This window comes from Prionailurus bengalensis, chromosome B4, assembly GCF_016509475.1.
Source record: "Prionailurus bengalensis isolate Pbe53 chromosome B4, Fcat_Pben_1.1_paternal_pri, whole genome shotgun sequence".
Lineage (NCBI taxonomy): Eukaryota > Metazoa > Chordata > Mammalia > Carnivora > Felidae > Prionailurus > Prionailurus bengalensis.
The window spans coordinates 89,376,589-89,392,940 of record NC_057358.1 but is presented as its reverse complement, the minus strand read 5'-3'; the positions used below and the strand labels follow the sequence as shown (position 1 = coordinate 89,392,940).

The 16,352-nt window shown below is 41.0% G+C and overlaps 1 protein-coding gene across 1 annotated transcript in view; it reads right to left on the bottom strand.

Annotated features, from left to right (window-relative positions):
- SRGAP1 (SLIT-ROBO Rho GTPase activating protein 1) overlaps window positions 1-16,352 on the bottom strand; it is a 285,374-nt gene that overhangs the window by 60,933 nt on the left and 208,089 nt on the right. The window contains 3 exon segments of the mRNA XM_043564797.1: window positions 421-618; window positions 11,909-12,010; window positions 14,450-14,671. Coding sequence (XP_043420732.1) covers window positions 421-618; window positions 11,909-12,010; window positions 14,450-14,671 — 522 coding nt within the window.

Genomic DNA, 16,352 nt, shown 5'->3' with positions numbered 1-16,352 from the left:
TATCCAAGGAACTTTTAAAAAAGTGCTAACTCCTGGAGCACCCGGGTGGCTCAGTCAGCTGAGTGTCCGACTTTGGCTGAGGCCATGATCTCACAGTTTGTGAGTTCGAGCCCCATGTTGGGCTGTGTGCTGATAGCTCAGGGCCTGGAGCCTGCTTCAGATTCTGTGTCTCCCTCTCTCTCTGCCCCTCCCCTGCTCTCACTCTATCTCTCTCTCAAAAATAAAATAAAAACATTAAAAAAAAAAAAGGAAAGTACTAACTCCTAAATCCTATCTCAGACCAACAGAATCAGAACTCTGAGGGCAGACGAGGGTCCATATTTTAATAAAGGATCCCAGGTGATCTGGTCAACTCTAGAGGCTGTGTCTGGAGACCCCAGATCTGAGCCCCAAGAGTAGCTTGGGAAGTAACAGGCGCACCATGAAGTAGAACTGCTCAGTCTCCTGCTGGTTTGCTCTTCTCTTGGCGATACTGGGCTTACTCAGGTAGGTCTCAGAGACAGTAGACTTCACAGACTCTGTGGACCGACTGTGCTGGAAGCATTCAGAAACATCATAGTCCTCAATGGTGACCATATCTTGTATGGTCTGCAAGGTGGCTTCAGTTGTTTTCTTAACCTGGGAACAGGAACACATTTCGCACGTTACGACATTCTTTCGTGAATCCACGCTCAGTGAGAATCTACTCTGTCAGGCAGAGATGAGGACACAAGTCCTGCCCCAAGAAGTTCAGAGTCTACTAGGAAAGACAGACAGGTAAATAACACCCACTGTCACCAATACAAAGACAGGCTCTCTTCTCTATTATCCTAAAGAGGTTATTACTTTGTATTTGAATCCTTAGAAAACTCATGTATCACTGGGTACTCTCTGTTACATTTTTTTTTTCAAATAACCTTTCCAATTGGAAGTGAAAATACACACAGAAAAATATGCATAAGTGTATTGCTTGATAAATTACCAGAGTGAACACTTGTGTGACCACCACTTAGATCAAGAAATATAGTACATTGTGAAGATCCTCTCATTTCTCCCAACTACAACACACCTCTTTTTCCTCCCCAAAGGTAGTCATTATCCTGATTTCTAACACTATATATTAGTTTTAGCCTTTTTGTACTTCATATGCATGGAATCCTATAGCATGTATGATTTTTGTCTTATTTTGTGCAACTTTATGTAGTAAGATTTATTCATTTCTTGGGAGTACAGTGTTTCATTGCGGAATGCTGGCTATTCATTGTGGGAATACCTCATAATTCATCCCTTTCACTGTTGATAGATGACTTATTTCTAGTTTTGGGCCACTGAGAGTAAGACTGCTATGAATTCATGCCATAGCATCCATGAGCAGAAGTGCTGCTTAAAGAGATTGTCAGACTGTTTTCCAGAACTGTTTTGATCTGTATTCCTACCAACACAGAGAATTCCTGTTACTCCACATCCTCAAGAACTGGTATTATCAGTTTTTAAATTTAAACCACGGTGTTGAGTATCTTATTGTGGTTTTAATATGCATTTCTCTGATGACTGAGACTGAGCTCATTATAATGTGTTTAAGGCAATTTGGATCTCCTCTTTTAGAAATACTTTGCTCAAATCTATTGCTCAATTTTCTACTGGGTTATGAGTCTTTTTCTTACTTATTTGTAGATATGGTTATCAGTCTTTTGTTCGTTATATGTGTTGCAAATATCTTATCACACTGTGCTCTGGTTTTTCACTTTCTTTAGTATCTAGATGAACCATTAATGTAATCAATTTACCGATCTCTTCCTTTATGATTAATGGTTTTTGTGTCCTATTTAAGAATATTTTCCTATCTCAGAGCCATAAAGATATTATTCTATGTTATCTTCTCGGAGTTTTTTTTTTTTTTTTTAATGTTTATTTATTTATTTTGAGAGGGGGAGAGAGCGTGAGCAGGGGAGGGTTAGAGAAAGAGGGGCAGAATTGCAGGCAGGCTCCACACAGTCAGTGGAGCGCCTGAAGCAGGGCTTAAACTCATGAATCTGACCTGAGATCATGACGGGAGCTGAATGATCAAGAGTCAGAAACGTAACCAACTGAGCCACCCAGGTGCCCCTCTTCTAGGAGCTTTTTAATTTGCCTTTTAGTTTTGCTGGTTGTTTCCTTCGCTGTGCAGAAGCTTTTTATTTTGATGAGCATTTTTATTTTTTGAGAGAGAGAATGCATGTGGGGTAAGGGGCAGAGGGAGAGGGTGGAAGAGAATCTCAAGCAGCCTCCACGCTGTGTAGAGCCCAAGGCAGGGCTTGATCACACAATCATGAGATCATGATCTGAGCTGAAATCAGAGTTGGATGCTTATCCGACTGAGCCACCCAGGTGCCCCTATTCCTTATATTCTTAAGAGTAATCCCCCATCTTTAGAAATTGCTTTTAGCATGAGTCTGAGGGTGGTGAACTGTTTCTATAGACTAGAAAATGTCTTTTATTTCACTTTCACTTATGAAACTTGTTGGCAGTTTATTTTCTTTCAATACATTGAAGATACCACTGTATTTTCTTATGGCTTCTATGTTCCTGTTGAATGAGAAGTTTGCTGTGAGTCTATTGTTACTTTGCTTGCTTCTACAGGTGCTTTTAAAGTATCTTACCGTTTTACCATGATGTGTTTACATAAGGATTTTAAAAAATACATTCTACCTGGATTTCTTTGGGCTTCTTGTGTGATATTTTTCATAAACTCTAATAAATTTTCAGCCTTTATCTTTGTAAATATTGTCTCTCTTTTCTATCATTTTCCTTTCTGGGAATTTAATTAGTACATGACACATGACTGTGTTCTCTATATCTCTTACCCTTCTCTTTGCATTTTCTACCCTTTTGTTTTTCCATGCTGCATTTTAATTATTTTCTTCTGATTTGTCCTCCACTTTGATAATCCACTCTTCAGCTGTGTTGAATCTGATGTTAAAATCATCCACTGATTCGTTAACTTGGGCCACTATAGTTCTCATTTTTAGAATTTCTATGCAGTACATTTTGAAATCTGTTCTTTCACTGTTAATAGGTTATAGTTCTCTGCCAAAATCTAAGCTTGGCTTTTATCTCCTTGAACACAGTGAGTAGCTCTTTTACAGTTTGTTTCTGATACCCTCAATATTTGGAGCTCCTGCAGGTATCTCTCTGTGATATCTGTCTGCTGGACGTTTTGGTAGAGTTACTTGAAGCCCAGGGTGAAGCTACCATCTTCTAGAGAGAATGTCTGTTTATTTTTCCAAAATAATTTGGGCACTAATAGTTCAGAATCAGTGGGTTTTATTCCTGTTCAAAAACATTTGATGCTCTTCCTTTTGGGAACATATGGTTCCCTGTGCCATGGGCTTCAGGCTTGGCCAGGCACCTTGTCCAGGACAGTGAAATGTGAAATGATCAGCAGAGTGACTTGGTTTACTATTACAGGAGGGAGAAAGAGTTTCAATTACTCTTGTCTTTTAAACAAGAAAATATCGTTTAGAGAAGAAATAATGGCAACCAGTGTTAGTTCCGATGCTTAAAGAGGGCATGTGATAAAATAAAACAAAAAACACAAAGAAATTTAACAGACTTGGTCATTATTGATGGGGATACGCATAATGCAAAGGAGAGATATTACTGGAAAAGAACAGATTAATGGTTACTTAAAAAAAAACCCAATACTGTAAGTGGTTGCTTTAAGAAGTCATGATTACATATTTATAGCCTGAATGAAAACACTCACCACCCTAGAGGTGACATCAGCAAGACGAGAAAATGGGAGATCCCCTGCTCCTATTCCCTCTTGCCCCACCACAACAATGATCTGGCAGCCATCTGTGGACAGAAGTGCATTTGTGGGAGCTTTGGGATCCAGGTAGGAACGTGTAAAACCTTGGTGGAGCCCAGGACTGAGGAGGACCAATTTGAGAAAGTAGGCATGGGCCCAGGTGGGAGGCTTGCCAACCATAGTCCTGGCTACTGAGCCAGAAACAGCCAAGTCCTGCTGTGGGCTTCGTAACAGTCTTGTTTGGCTTTGGTCCTGCGACCAGAAATAACTGCCAAGGGACCCATGAGGAGTCACACTTACCTGCGCCTCAGGTAACAGGCCTGCTGACGTTGGTCCTAGCTATGAACTGTGTAGAAACCCATGATGCAGTTCCGGTCCCTCTCAGCACTGGTCATGGAGCCGTCACGTATGTTCAGTGACTTGCTAGAAAGCATGATTCTCAGTGCTCCTGGAGGCAGGCCTGCCTACCTTGGTCCTGGCTATGGACGCTGAAGTGGACCTGTGACTCTGTGCCAGCTGCATTCATCTGTGGTACAGGGCCAGTCCCGCCGGCCAAGAACCTGTCCAGGTAATTGAAGGGTGCCACACCCATTCAAGCACCTGGTAACAGACACACTGTGGACCAACCGTGGGTCTTGAAGTGAACCGTTGTCCCAGCACCAGACTTACTGACCCAGGTCTTGGAGGCAGTACCATCCACCCTGGGGCTAGACAGGATCCACACCCACCAGGGCCCATGGTAACAGGCCCACAAACTGTGGACCCGGCGGCAGCCTCGTGATTCCCTGCCATTGTTAACAACACCGCTTTTTTTTTTTTTTCCTTTTCTGAACTTTCTTTTCAGAAGCAAGAGTGTCACGGTTAAATTTGGAATTGTCATAAAAAATAAAGGATGTGACAGAAAACACCAAACACGATGGCTGGGACTACATATTACCCCATGGGATGTTCTCGACAAAGAATAACACCAGCTTCTGACACACTAGTCATGTTAATAAGTCACAGGAGGGAATATAATGAGGCAAATATGAAATAGCTGATACGAGGCTTGTAATGACTCCCCATCAGCAGCAGGAAAACGCAGTGAGCTTTGGCAGGAGAGGCCAACAACGTGACAAGGAATGAAGAAAAACCTGAAGAATGTACTGCAGTGGAGGAGTGCCCAGGTGGCTTGGACTCTGAGATGACAATCCAAATGAACCATGGAGAAGAGGGGACTGTGGCGGGCTTCTGCAGACTGGCTCTTTTGCCTTTTTACTCACAGGACCTTACAATCATCGGAGAAGACAAAACAGTTGTTTTGGTTTCATTCTCTAAACATACTATTCGTTTCCTAGGGCTGCTGTGAACAAGTCCCGCATGCTGGGGAGCTTTAAACAACAGCAGTTTATCATCCCACGGGTCTGGCGGCTACAAGTCTGAGGTCAAGGTTCTGGCAGGCTTGGTTCCTTGTGGGCACCACGAGGGAAGGTCTAGCTTGAAGATGATCATCTTCTGTGTCTCTTCACATGGCCTTCTCTGGGTTTCTGTGCGCAAATTTTCTCTATTTATAAGGACACCAATCACGTTGGATGAGGGTCCACCCTACTGACCTCGCTTTAATTACCTCTGTGAAGACCCTGTCTTCAAAGTCATATTCTGAAGTAGTGGGGGATCAGGACTTCAACATATACATTTTGGGGGAACACGGTCCAACCTCTAACACAAACATTTTATGACACCGTACCTTGCACCTTCCTCAGGCCCATTCAACCTTTAAGACTCATCAATCCATGTGTGAAGATGGCTCCCAGCTCTGCCTTCCCTTCCCCACCTACCTACTTACTTCTTGCCATCACTGACCTCAGATGCATTTCACTTACAGCACTGTATCATTTCAGATGTGTGAAATATTACCGCACAGAGACCACACACGCATGTGCACACACACAGAGACCGGATCAGTGCCAGAGTTAACTAGCCAAGGGTACAGCGCCATACTGCCAGCACAGGGCACAGAAGGCAGGAGCAAAAGCAGAGCATCTTGCCATGACACCCCCTGCTCCTGGTACAGACAGATGCCAGTGACCTCGCCTGTGCTGGATAATGAGGAGCGCGATGCCAAACCCATTTCTCACAAGCACCTACCTCACTGTTTAGAGGGAGATGCTGGCCATCTATAAGGGAAACAACTTGAGTTTAGAGCCAGCTTATTAATCTTTGTATCTCTAGTCACTAGCACAGTGCCTGGGACAGAACAGATCATCCAAAGGCTTCACTAAATGAATGGTAGAGGTTGAAGTCATCCTCTTTGCAAATCCACAGTCATCCAAGCAACACTCAGCACAAGCCAGCAACACGCACTTTCGTGAATATCAGCCATCCTGAGCTCGCCATCCTTTCTAGGGTGCCCTAGCCCATGACTCACTTCTAGACCCTTTCTAAAAACTCTCCTCACTCTGCTTGGTATTCTTCTGGATCAAGTTGCTTCCTGTGGGGAGTTAAAGCTTATCTGAAACCACACACACACATGCACGCACACACACGCACACACACTGCTTCTAAAAATAAGTGTTTACAGTGAAAGACAAATGATCCCTGTTTTCAATTTTGGCCCAAGATGATACTATCGTTTAATGGATAAATGGCAGTTATCTTTTCTTAGGCTTCTACTGTTAACTTCATCAACAGAAAGTTGCAGGTAAGTTAGAAACATTTAAATAAATTAAAAAATACTTAAGCAAAAATGAAGTTAAAGCCACAGAGAAGATCAGAAATAGTAACTATGATTAAGTAGTTATCAAGCTCCACATCTGATAACTGTCCATAATGGTTTGATCACAGATTTACATGACTTGGGATTCTGCTGTAGTCAATGATATTATGGGAATGTGATTCTTGAGGGAAATATGACTTTTCAACCCTGAGGTAGATAACCAAAACATCTCTTACTTCCCTCAATTACCCAGGCCATGAAAATTGTTTCAAGGTTTACGTAAAATCTTGTTCATTACAGTTGAAAATATCCTGTGTGAGGAATGTATTTTTAGAATAGTCTGTGAATTATTCCCTAGTAAACTGTCAGTGAAAGATTTTAAATAAAGCTAGGAAAATTTATATGGGGCTGTCAGTTCATTACACAGTGTTGCAAATTAATTGAGGAATCACAGCTTTCTCTCTTTTCCATTCCCTTCAAGGGGGTAAACGTACTATAACTTAGAAGAAACTCATTTTATACGTGAGATTTTAGTCATAGCACTGAAGTAAAATGCTTACGGAAACTATTTGCTGGACAAATATTGGGACAACTGGTCTGAAAATCGGGCAAACTACTTAAAACTAAGGCTGTACTAAAAATACAAAAGGTATAATCACTCTAGTTCTAGAATTCATTCTCCTTTTCTTTGGCTGTGTGTAGGTAAAGGACGGAAAGAGGAACTCTAAGAAAAGGGAAATGTAGTTGTATGGGGAATTACTCCAGAGCTAGCTTTGAAAGAAAGGAGCAAAGAGAATGTCCCCTAAGCTGAAATCCCTGTGACAGATGTGAAAAACGAACTTTAAGAACGTGTGTAAGATGGTGTGACATTAGATTGGAACATGTCTGGAGAATATTTATAGTGACAAAGGTACAGACGATTATTCAGATGTAAGTTGCTTTGAAAGTGTTGTGTTTAAAAGTAATGTTTACTAATGTTTCAAATAAAAAACTTAAAGAAAAAGAAAACAAGGGACACCTGGGTGGCTGACTCAGCTAAGCAGCCAACTCTTGATTTCAGCTCAGGTCATGGCACAGTGTGTGGGATGGAGCCCTAAGTAGGGCTCTGCACTGACAGCACGAAGCCTGCTTGGGATTTTGTCTCTTTCTCTGACCCTCCTTTGCTTGCGTGCATGTGCGCGCGCACACACACACACACACACACACACACACTCTCTCTCTCTAATAACAACTAAAAAAAAAAATGGGAATAAAGCGTGGGCAGCAGGCTCTTTGTTAATTCCATGTGCACAACCCACAGTCGCACTAATAAATATTTGTCGGCCAGCCGCCTGGAACTTGAAATCGTGAAGATTGAGGTACCAGGGATATGAGAGTGTAGCATAATGAGACTGAAGGCTCATTTTATAAGGCTTGCCCTGTAAAATTGTGAAGTGACAAATTATAAATGAGTATCCACCCCAAATTCAGTCAAGCCCTTCTCAAAACTTATTCAGCTTTTACTATGTGCGAGTATCCTGAGGTCATTTCACAAATGCTTCTCTTTGTTCTAAGGCCTGTGCTGCAAGCTCAGATATCTTCAAGGGCCAAGGAAGTGATGAAAACGAGGCAAGCGGGCTGAGTGGGGAGCATGGCAAACAGGAAGCACATGCTCTGTGTCTAAGCGGAGCATCTTTGCTCAAGCCAGTCATCACCTCGCAGAAATGCAGGTCTAGTGTGATCAGACTTTCTAATTGTTTAGAAGCTGGAAATAGATATTTTTACTCCCAACTTCTAATTTAAAATTTTTTTAATGTTTATTTATTTTTGAGAGAGAGAGAGAGAGAGAGAGAGAGAGAGAGAGAAAATGAGAGAGCGAGCAGGGAGGGGCAGAGAGGGAGACAAAGAATCCAAAGCAGGCTCCAGGCTCTGAACTGTCAGCACAGAGCCCAACACGGGGCTTGAACTCACGGACTGTGAGATCATGACCTGAGCCGAAGTCAGATGCTTAGCTGACTGAGCCACCCAGGTGCCCCCAACTTCTAATTTTTAAATGACAGCAACTAAGTTTTAAAAATCAAATGCTGTGGAGCAAACAAAATGTATCCATGGCCTGTAGGCTCCTAGCATGCAAATTCCCTTCTAAGAAGGCTTCCTACAGTTTTGAATGGTGCCCATTATTTGTAGTTGTTTAAAATTTGGTGAAAAGGTTCGTGTTCTATTTAGCTACACTGTCCATGCTTTTGTAAACTTGGATGAAATTCCCTTTCAACTTTTATCTCTTCGCTGGGCAGTCATTATTATTTTTAGTTAGCCAAACTCTCTCTCTCCAGTGAATTCTGGACTTTGTGTATAGCTGTTTGGGCAGAGGCAGAGAATTATACAGAATTATACATGTTTCTTTACTTGTATACTTTGATCTGATAGTGACAGGTCACTTTTCTGACCTCTATCAGTGGAGGTCTGCCTCTATCAGAGGCAGATTCTCTATTTCTGGTAGAGAAAAGTGCTATACAGGACTCCAAAATTGGCAACGATTGCAATTTTGTTCCCACGTCCCGGCTCTTATTTTTTACATGATACAAATGATTTGTTATGGTTTGGCTCTCATGCTAGATAGATGCTGTGACATTCATCTCTGTACTCTCCGCACCTGGCAAAATACGGGGAACGTAGAAGTTGTTGAACAAATATTTATTGTACTGAAATGAACAGTAACAAAACCCCTCAAGTCAGCTCTCAAGGTCTCTCATCATCTGACTTGAGCTTCACCTTTGGCTCTTCCTCAGGGAGGAGCTGGTCGATGACCAAATTGCTCTGGGAAACCAAGGTTCCTCCAGGGCATCTTGAAATATAGTGAAACATTGTTTCCTCCTTCTATACCAATGGAAATCTATCGATTGTCAAAAATTCAATTTAAATCTTCCTTTCAATGGGAATCCCATTCCATGACAATGAATTTGTTCCATATCCAACAGATCATAAACCACTAGTCATGCTCATCAGAAACCTCAAGACAACATAATTCATTTGTTACTACAATAAGTCTTTTAATTCTCAGAAAGCACTGACTGCCACTATCAGCAGGACACTGCTTTTCTACATTGTGCCCAAAAGGGCATACGTGAAGGGTCAAAAACTCAAAGGCCTGCAGAAGCCAAATGGGTGAAGAAACGAACAGTCCAATGGAAGAAAACTGGGAGCTGAACGGCTATGGCAAAGTGGAACTCAAGTACCCCAGCTCTTCCCTTTGTGAGGCAATCCGGGGTCAGTCACCAGACTCTCATTTTTAACAGGCAAAAACTGTGGCAGGCAAACAAAACAGGTCTCTGGGCCGCCAGTTTTGACCCTGGGCACAACACATTCTTTTCCTAGAGTTTAGAGGCTGTTTCCAAATAAAACAGCAGGAGGATATGCAAAAACAAAAACAAAAACAAAAACACCACCACAACAGGAAGTCATTAGACATACAAACTGTAGGTCTATCAGGATCCAATAAACTGCATTAGGCAAGTATTCTGTGATGCCTCCACAAAACTCTAAGCTCTAAAACACTTCAAGAAGAGCAATAAAGGCTCATTTGTGGGACTTTACACAGCAACTGAAGACTTCATCACATGGCTGCATCTTAAACACACATGTTTGAATAAGGGGTGGTTTGGTTCTTCTAGAAAGAATGGAAGCCAGAAAGCTGCAATGCATTTTGACCAAACTATACTGGTCTAGAAACACATCACTCTCTCTGAACAGAACCAAGTAACGTGTTCATGTAGCTAAAAACATCCCAGTGGGATTAAAATAAAAGAGGGTACATCAAAGTGAATTTTGGTAATTCATTTCATCAAGGTGAATTATTATTGTTTTCTTTTTTATCTCACATTCCTTCCTTTCAGGAACTGTCTCTAGAAAAACATGTTTCTGTTGGAGCTGTCAGCCAAAGGGCTCTATGAATGAGCACAATATATAAGGTGATCAATGACAGAATCCCATTTCTTGCGTGTATTGGTTGGTCCAGAAGTATGCATGACTTAACTCAGGACAATAAAGGATCCTAGTTCAGGGATAAGGACAGTGGGATGAGGTGAGATGGCAAGCTATAGGACCATGTAGCTCTGGCTATCCCAATTTGAGGGAAAACAACTACCGACACATACGAAAATACAACTTCAGAAAACTAGAAAGCTTATGAAAGAAATTGAAGAAGACACAAAATAATGGAATTCCATGCTTATGGACTGGAAGAACAAATATTGCTAAAATGTCGATACTACCCAAAGCAATGTACATATTCAATGCAATCCCTATCAAATACCTATCACTTACGCCAAGCAAAATTAGTCAGAGAAAGACACAAATATATGATTTCACCCACATGGGGAATTTAAAAAAAAAAACAGATGCACATAAGGGAAGAGAAGCAAAAATAATATAAAAACAGAGGGGGAGACAAACCATAAGAGACTCTTAAATACAGAGAACGAACTGAGGTTTTCTGGTGGGGTGTCGGATGGGGGTAAGGGCTAAATGGGCAAGGGGCATTAAGGAGGACACTTGCTGGGATCAGCACTGGGTATTATATGTAAGTGATGAATCACTAACTTCTATTCCCGAAATCATTATTATATGTTCACTAACTTGGATTTAAGTTGAAAATAAAAAATACAACTTCAAAGTAATGAAAAGAGAGATTCCTGATAATATCATCGGAACACAGATCCGATCATTCCCGAGGCTATGCAAACATTGACCACTAAATAAACTTTCTGACTTGAGTAAGTTTGATTTGGGTACCTGTAAATGATAACTGAGAGCCTTAGAAACATATGCAGTTCATATTTTATTTAACAAGAATGTGGATCCAATTAAATTAATTTCAGAAACAGGCAGCTGAATTGTATGACTGCTTTCTGGTTCGACATATATTTATAATTCACATTTTATGTTCTATCCATTTACATCCAGTAATGTCAGCAAATAAATAGTTTCCTATTCTCACTCAAGTGCTATTTTAAAATAGGATTTCTGTACTAATTGTATAAGTACTGCCATGTTCAGTACCAAAAATTTAGAGAACACATAAAAGCAAAGTACTAACTTCCAAAAAAGTTAGGATTAAATTAACACGTCAGTCAAAAGTTTTATTTCACACACTACTGTGTATTCTTGGACCCATGTTGAGTTTAATCATTTATGGGAACTGTTTTCCACATGAACTATGAATTTAAGAATAAAATGTGTGTTTTTTCATGAGTATGCCGTGGATCCCTGGTGAAGAATTCATCTCTGGTAGACTACAGAATCTTTGCATTCATCCTCTACAAAGAGAGTATTCTAGGAACCACGATTTAGCTAAAAATGCCTGATGAAGAGACGCATTTGGAATACTAAATATGCCTAGGTCACGAGCACATGCCTTCCAGTCCCATTAGAATTCGGATTCCCTGCGGGGCAGAGAGTATACTCACCTCCTCATTCTCGATTTTCAGCGTGGCCAGCCGGGACTGCAGCTGCTGGTACCTGAGCATGAGCTCTGCCTGGACTGGTTGCTGAGCGCTGACCTGACACACCTGATGGGGAATCAGAAACCGCAGTTATAACAGGGCCAGCAAGCCACCCTCCAGAGGCAGGGTTCTCCTGCTCAGATGCTGCACGAGTCATGCTGACCCGCCCAAGATTCCAATTACGTATTTCCTTCCAAGAGGCGCTTCGACACTTCAGTTTTAAACACGGACTTGCTATGTCAGGGGCAAGGGCAGAACGCAGCTGTGGGGCCTGGGGATGGATGACGGGGAAGACAGCAGCTGCAGGAAGCTTCGCTCTAAAAATGGGGCACTTGCTGGAGAGTGAGCTCTGATCTGGAGGTCTCACTTGTGGGAATTCTGAATGCCTATGGGGCAGGCGGCAGAGGGCAGAGTGCAAGGGATGATCCAAACGAACCACACAGGCAAAAGGAGGGGAGGCCACAGAGCCTCCTAGTGACAGTCAGACGGGTACCTGTGTAACGTTACTAACCCTCAGCTTCCTCGTTCCTACACCATGGGGTTGTGGTGGGGATGGAAGGAGTTAATGTACACAAAGCACTTAGAACACTGTCTGGCACACAGTGAAAACTCAGAAGACGTAACTGTTATCATCTTTTAACCATGGCTTGCTTTACCAACATCGGCCACATCACGTGATTTCATCGTGAACGTGAAGAGGCCCCTTGTAGTCTTTGGCAGAAAGATATTTTGGCTATGGTCTCAATTACGGATAAGGTCACAATTAGAGCCTTTTGATTTTATTATATTTAGTTCATTAAAATTGCACCAGAAGCAAAATCGTTTCTTTTCATCTTCCTTGTCATAGAAACGCTCCAGCAGATGGGGGTTTCCTTTAACGGAGTCTCCGAAACATCACAGAAATTATTGCTCCCTGGCAGAAGAGGCCATAAAAAAAAAAAGGGCAACTGACTCATTTTATTAAAAATAATAATAGTTAAAAAAAAAAAAAAAGGGGGGCGCCTGGGTGGCGCAGTCGGTTAAGCGTCCGACTTCAGCCAGGTCACGATCTCGCGGTCCGTGAGTTCGAGCCCCGTGTCAGGCTCTGGGCTGATGGCTCAGAGCCTGGAGCCTGCTTCCGATTCTGTGTCTCCCTCTCTCTCTGCCCCTCCCCCATTCATGCTCTGTCTCTCTGTCCCAAAAATAAATAAAAGTCGAAAAAAAAAATTAAAAAAAAAAAAAAAAAGGAAAAAGTACTAACCCAACTGAAGTCACTTATTTGTGATATTTTATCATTGTGTATATTTGACATATCCATAACTAAAAAATATAACGGTAATCATTTGGTTTTGGAAACACAACTCTGGGTAGGATAAGCCACTTGCCTGTCAAACACACGTGCTATTGGCAGAAAAACCGCTCATCATTTCTAATCGAGTATTTTACTCTAGCAAACCGAGCAAATATAATATTAGGTTAGAAATGCAGCATGCGCACATATAACTTATAAGTATTAACACTAGGTGTCTCAGAAAAAAAAAAGATGACGTTGAAGAAATCTGTCATGGCTATTATATCTATTTTTAAAACCATACTGTCACCACAATGAGCTAAAATTGAGTTGTTAATCTTTGAGTATTGTTTTGCACAGCTGGGATACCAAGTGCTGTAGAGCGTGCTCATTAATTGGGTCTTCTTGTTTTCCCAGCCGCAGACGATAAAATATACCACTGTAACTCATGAACGGATTAGGTGGATTTTTTTTCCCCTTGGGTAAAATAGGACAGAAAGCTAAATTCATATGAAGAACCCAAGATACAATATATCATGTCTAATGTTCATTTTACCAGTTTGGAAACAACTACAGTCTTAAATAAATGTTCTGCATTTTTTCCCCCCTCTCTCCCATTCTCCTGCCATTTACAATTATTTTTCTTTGTGAAAATCTTTAAATCAAGATCACAGGGAGTCTTCAGGTAGATTCTACTGGGCCAGCAAAACAGTTCGTTCTGAATTTAAATCGGAATGTCTAGAGGTAGAGGTAGGACGAACTCTGAGATGGGTTAGTGCTTACAAAAAACTGGGTTTGCACGTAGGTTTGGCCTTTGTAGGCATTTCACCCAAAGGTGGTGATGGCTGATATTAGCATATAACAATGCTAAGATCCCATGCAAAGGCAGGAGAGAGAAAACAACTGAGAATTCTGACAACTGGTGGGGTACAGCATGTGAAGAGTAACATAAGTCAAAAGACAATTCATTAATTTTAAAACAATCAATTACTGGGGCACCTGGGTGGCTCAGTTGGTTAAGCATCTGACTTCCGCTCAGGTCATGATCTCATGCTTCCTGAGTTCAAGTCATGCATTGGGCTCCCGGCTCTCAGTGCAGAGCCCACTTTGAATCCTCTGTCTCCTTCTCTCTCTGTCCCTTCCCCACTCGTACGCTCTCTCTCTCTCAAAAATAAATAAACATTACAAAAAAAAAAAAAAATATATATATATATATATATATGTCAACCACTGACCTCATCACCCATGTGAGACTGAAACTCAAACTTCATCGGTGGACAGAATGCTGCAGGGTACATCTCCATGAATCTCTGTTTATCACTCCGGGGCTCCAAATTGTCAACCGCATTCTCAATAATGTCTAAGCCTTCATGTCTGGAAGTTTCAAGATTATACTCTGCAGAGAGGTATGTTCTCAGGGCTCTGTTCAGACTTGCATGGTAGCCAAGATCACAGCACTTAAAAAATAAAAGAACACCATATATGAAAATTAACTCAAAATGGATCAAAGACCTACACGTGACAACTACAACTATAAAATACTTAGAAGAAAACACAGGAGTAATCCTTGATGACCTTGCATTAGGCATTGGTTTCTTGGATACAGCATCAAAAGCACAAGCACCAAAAGAAAAAATAAATTGTTTGAAGACTTTTGTGCTTCAAAGGGCACTATCAAGTAAAAAGAGAACCCACAGGATGGGAAATTTTTTTGCAAATCATATCGGATCTAAAAACTCTGTATCCAGAATATATAAAGAAATCCTACAACTCAATAATAAAAAGACATATAGCCCAACTAAACAATGGGCAATGGAATTGGACAGACATTTCTCAAAAACACATACAAATGGTCAACAAGCACATGAAATGATGCTCAACATCATTAGTCACCAGGGAAATGCAAATCAAAACCACAAAGAGATACCACATCACACCCACAAGTATGATTATAATGAAAAAGACAAATAACAGGCATTGGGGAGGATGTAGAGAAACTGGAATTTTTATACACTGCTAATGGGAATGTGATATATTGTAGCCTCTTTGGAAGGGTCTGACAGTTCATCAAAGAGTTAAACACACAGTTAACATATGACTTGGCAATTCCATTTCTAGTAATACATACAAGAAAAGTAAAAAAAAAATTCCAAAAAAACTGGTACATCAATGTTTAAAGCAGCATTATTTTTTAAAGTGTTTGTTTATTTTTGAGAGAGAGAGAGAGAATGAGTGGGGGAGGGGCAGAGAGAGAAGGGATAGGGGATCCACAGTGGGCTTTGTACTGACAGCAGAGAGCCTGATGTAGGGCTTGAACTCACGAGGTCATGAGTGGGATCATGACCTGATCCACAAGTCGTGAGATCATGACCTGAGCCAAAAGTTGGACGCTTAACTGACAAAGCCACCTAGATGCCCCTAAACCAGTATTATAAATAATGGCTGAAAAGTGGAAACAACCTAAAAATGTCCAACTAATTGACAAAACTAAACATTATCCAGTCATACAAAAGAACGAGGTACTGATAACATGCTACATCATGGATCAACCTTGAAACATTATTTTAAGTGAATGAAACCAGCCATAAGAGACCACACCTTGTAGGATTCCATTTATATGAAATGTCTACAATAGGTAAATCTGTAGAGACAGAAGGTAGATTAATGGTTGCTAGAGGATGTAAAAACTGGGGTGATGGTGGCGGCTAAGGGGTATAGGACTTCTCTTTGGAGTAACGAAAATATTCTATAAAGGACTGTGGTGACAGCTACACAACTCTGAATATACTATACAAGCCAATTGTAGCCTTTTAAGTGAACTATATGGTATGTGAATAATATCTAAAGAAAGCTGTTAAAAAATAAAAGCAAAAGCAGATACTGAAAGGAAATAATAAAAAATAGCATTTAAGGTTATTTGTGCATACTGATCCTACGATTTTTTTTGAAATCCATGTAGGATGCAAACATACTAACTGTAATGTTTTGGATCTGCATAATTTACTGAGGACTCAATAATAATCTGTACTCTTTCAGAAGTGAGAAAACAGCTTTGAATCTGCCAAAAAAGTTCAGGAATGCCTTCTTTCTTATCCCCAGAACAAAATTTGTAAATAAGAAATGACTGACAAAGTCCTT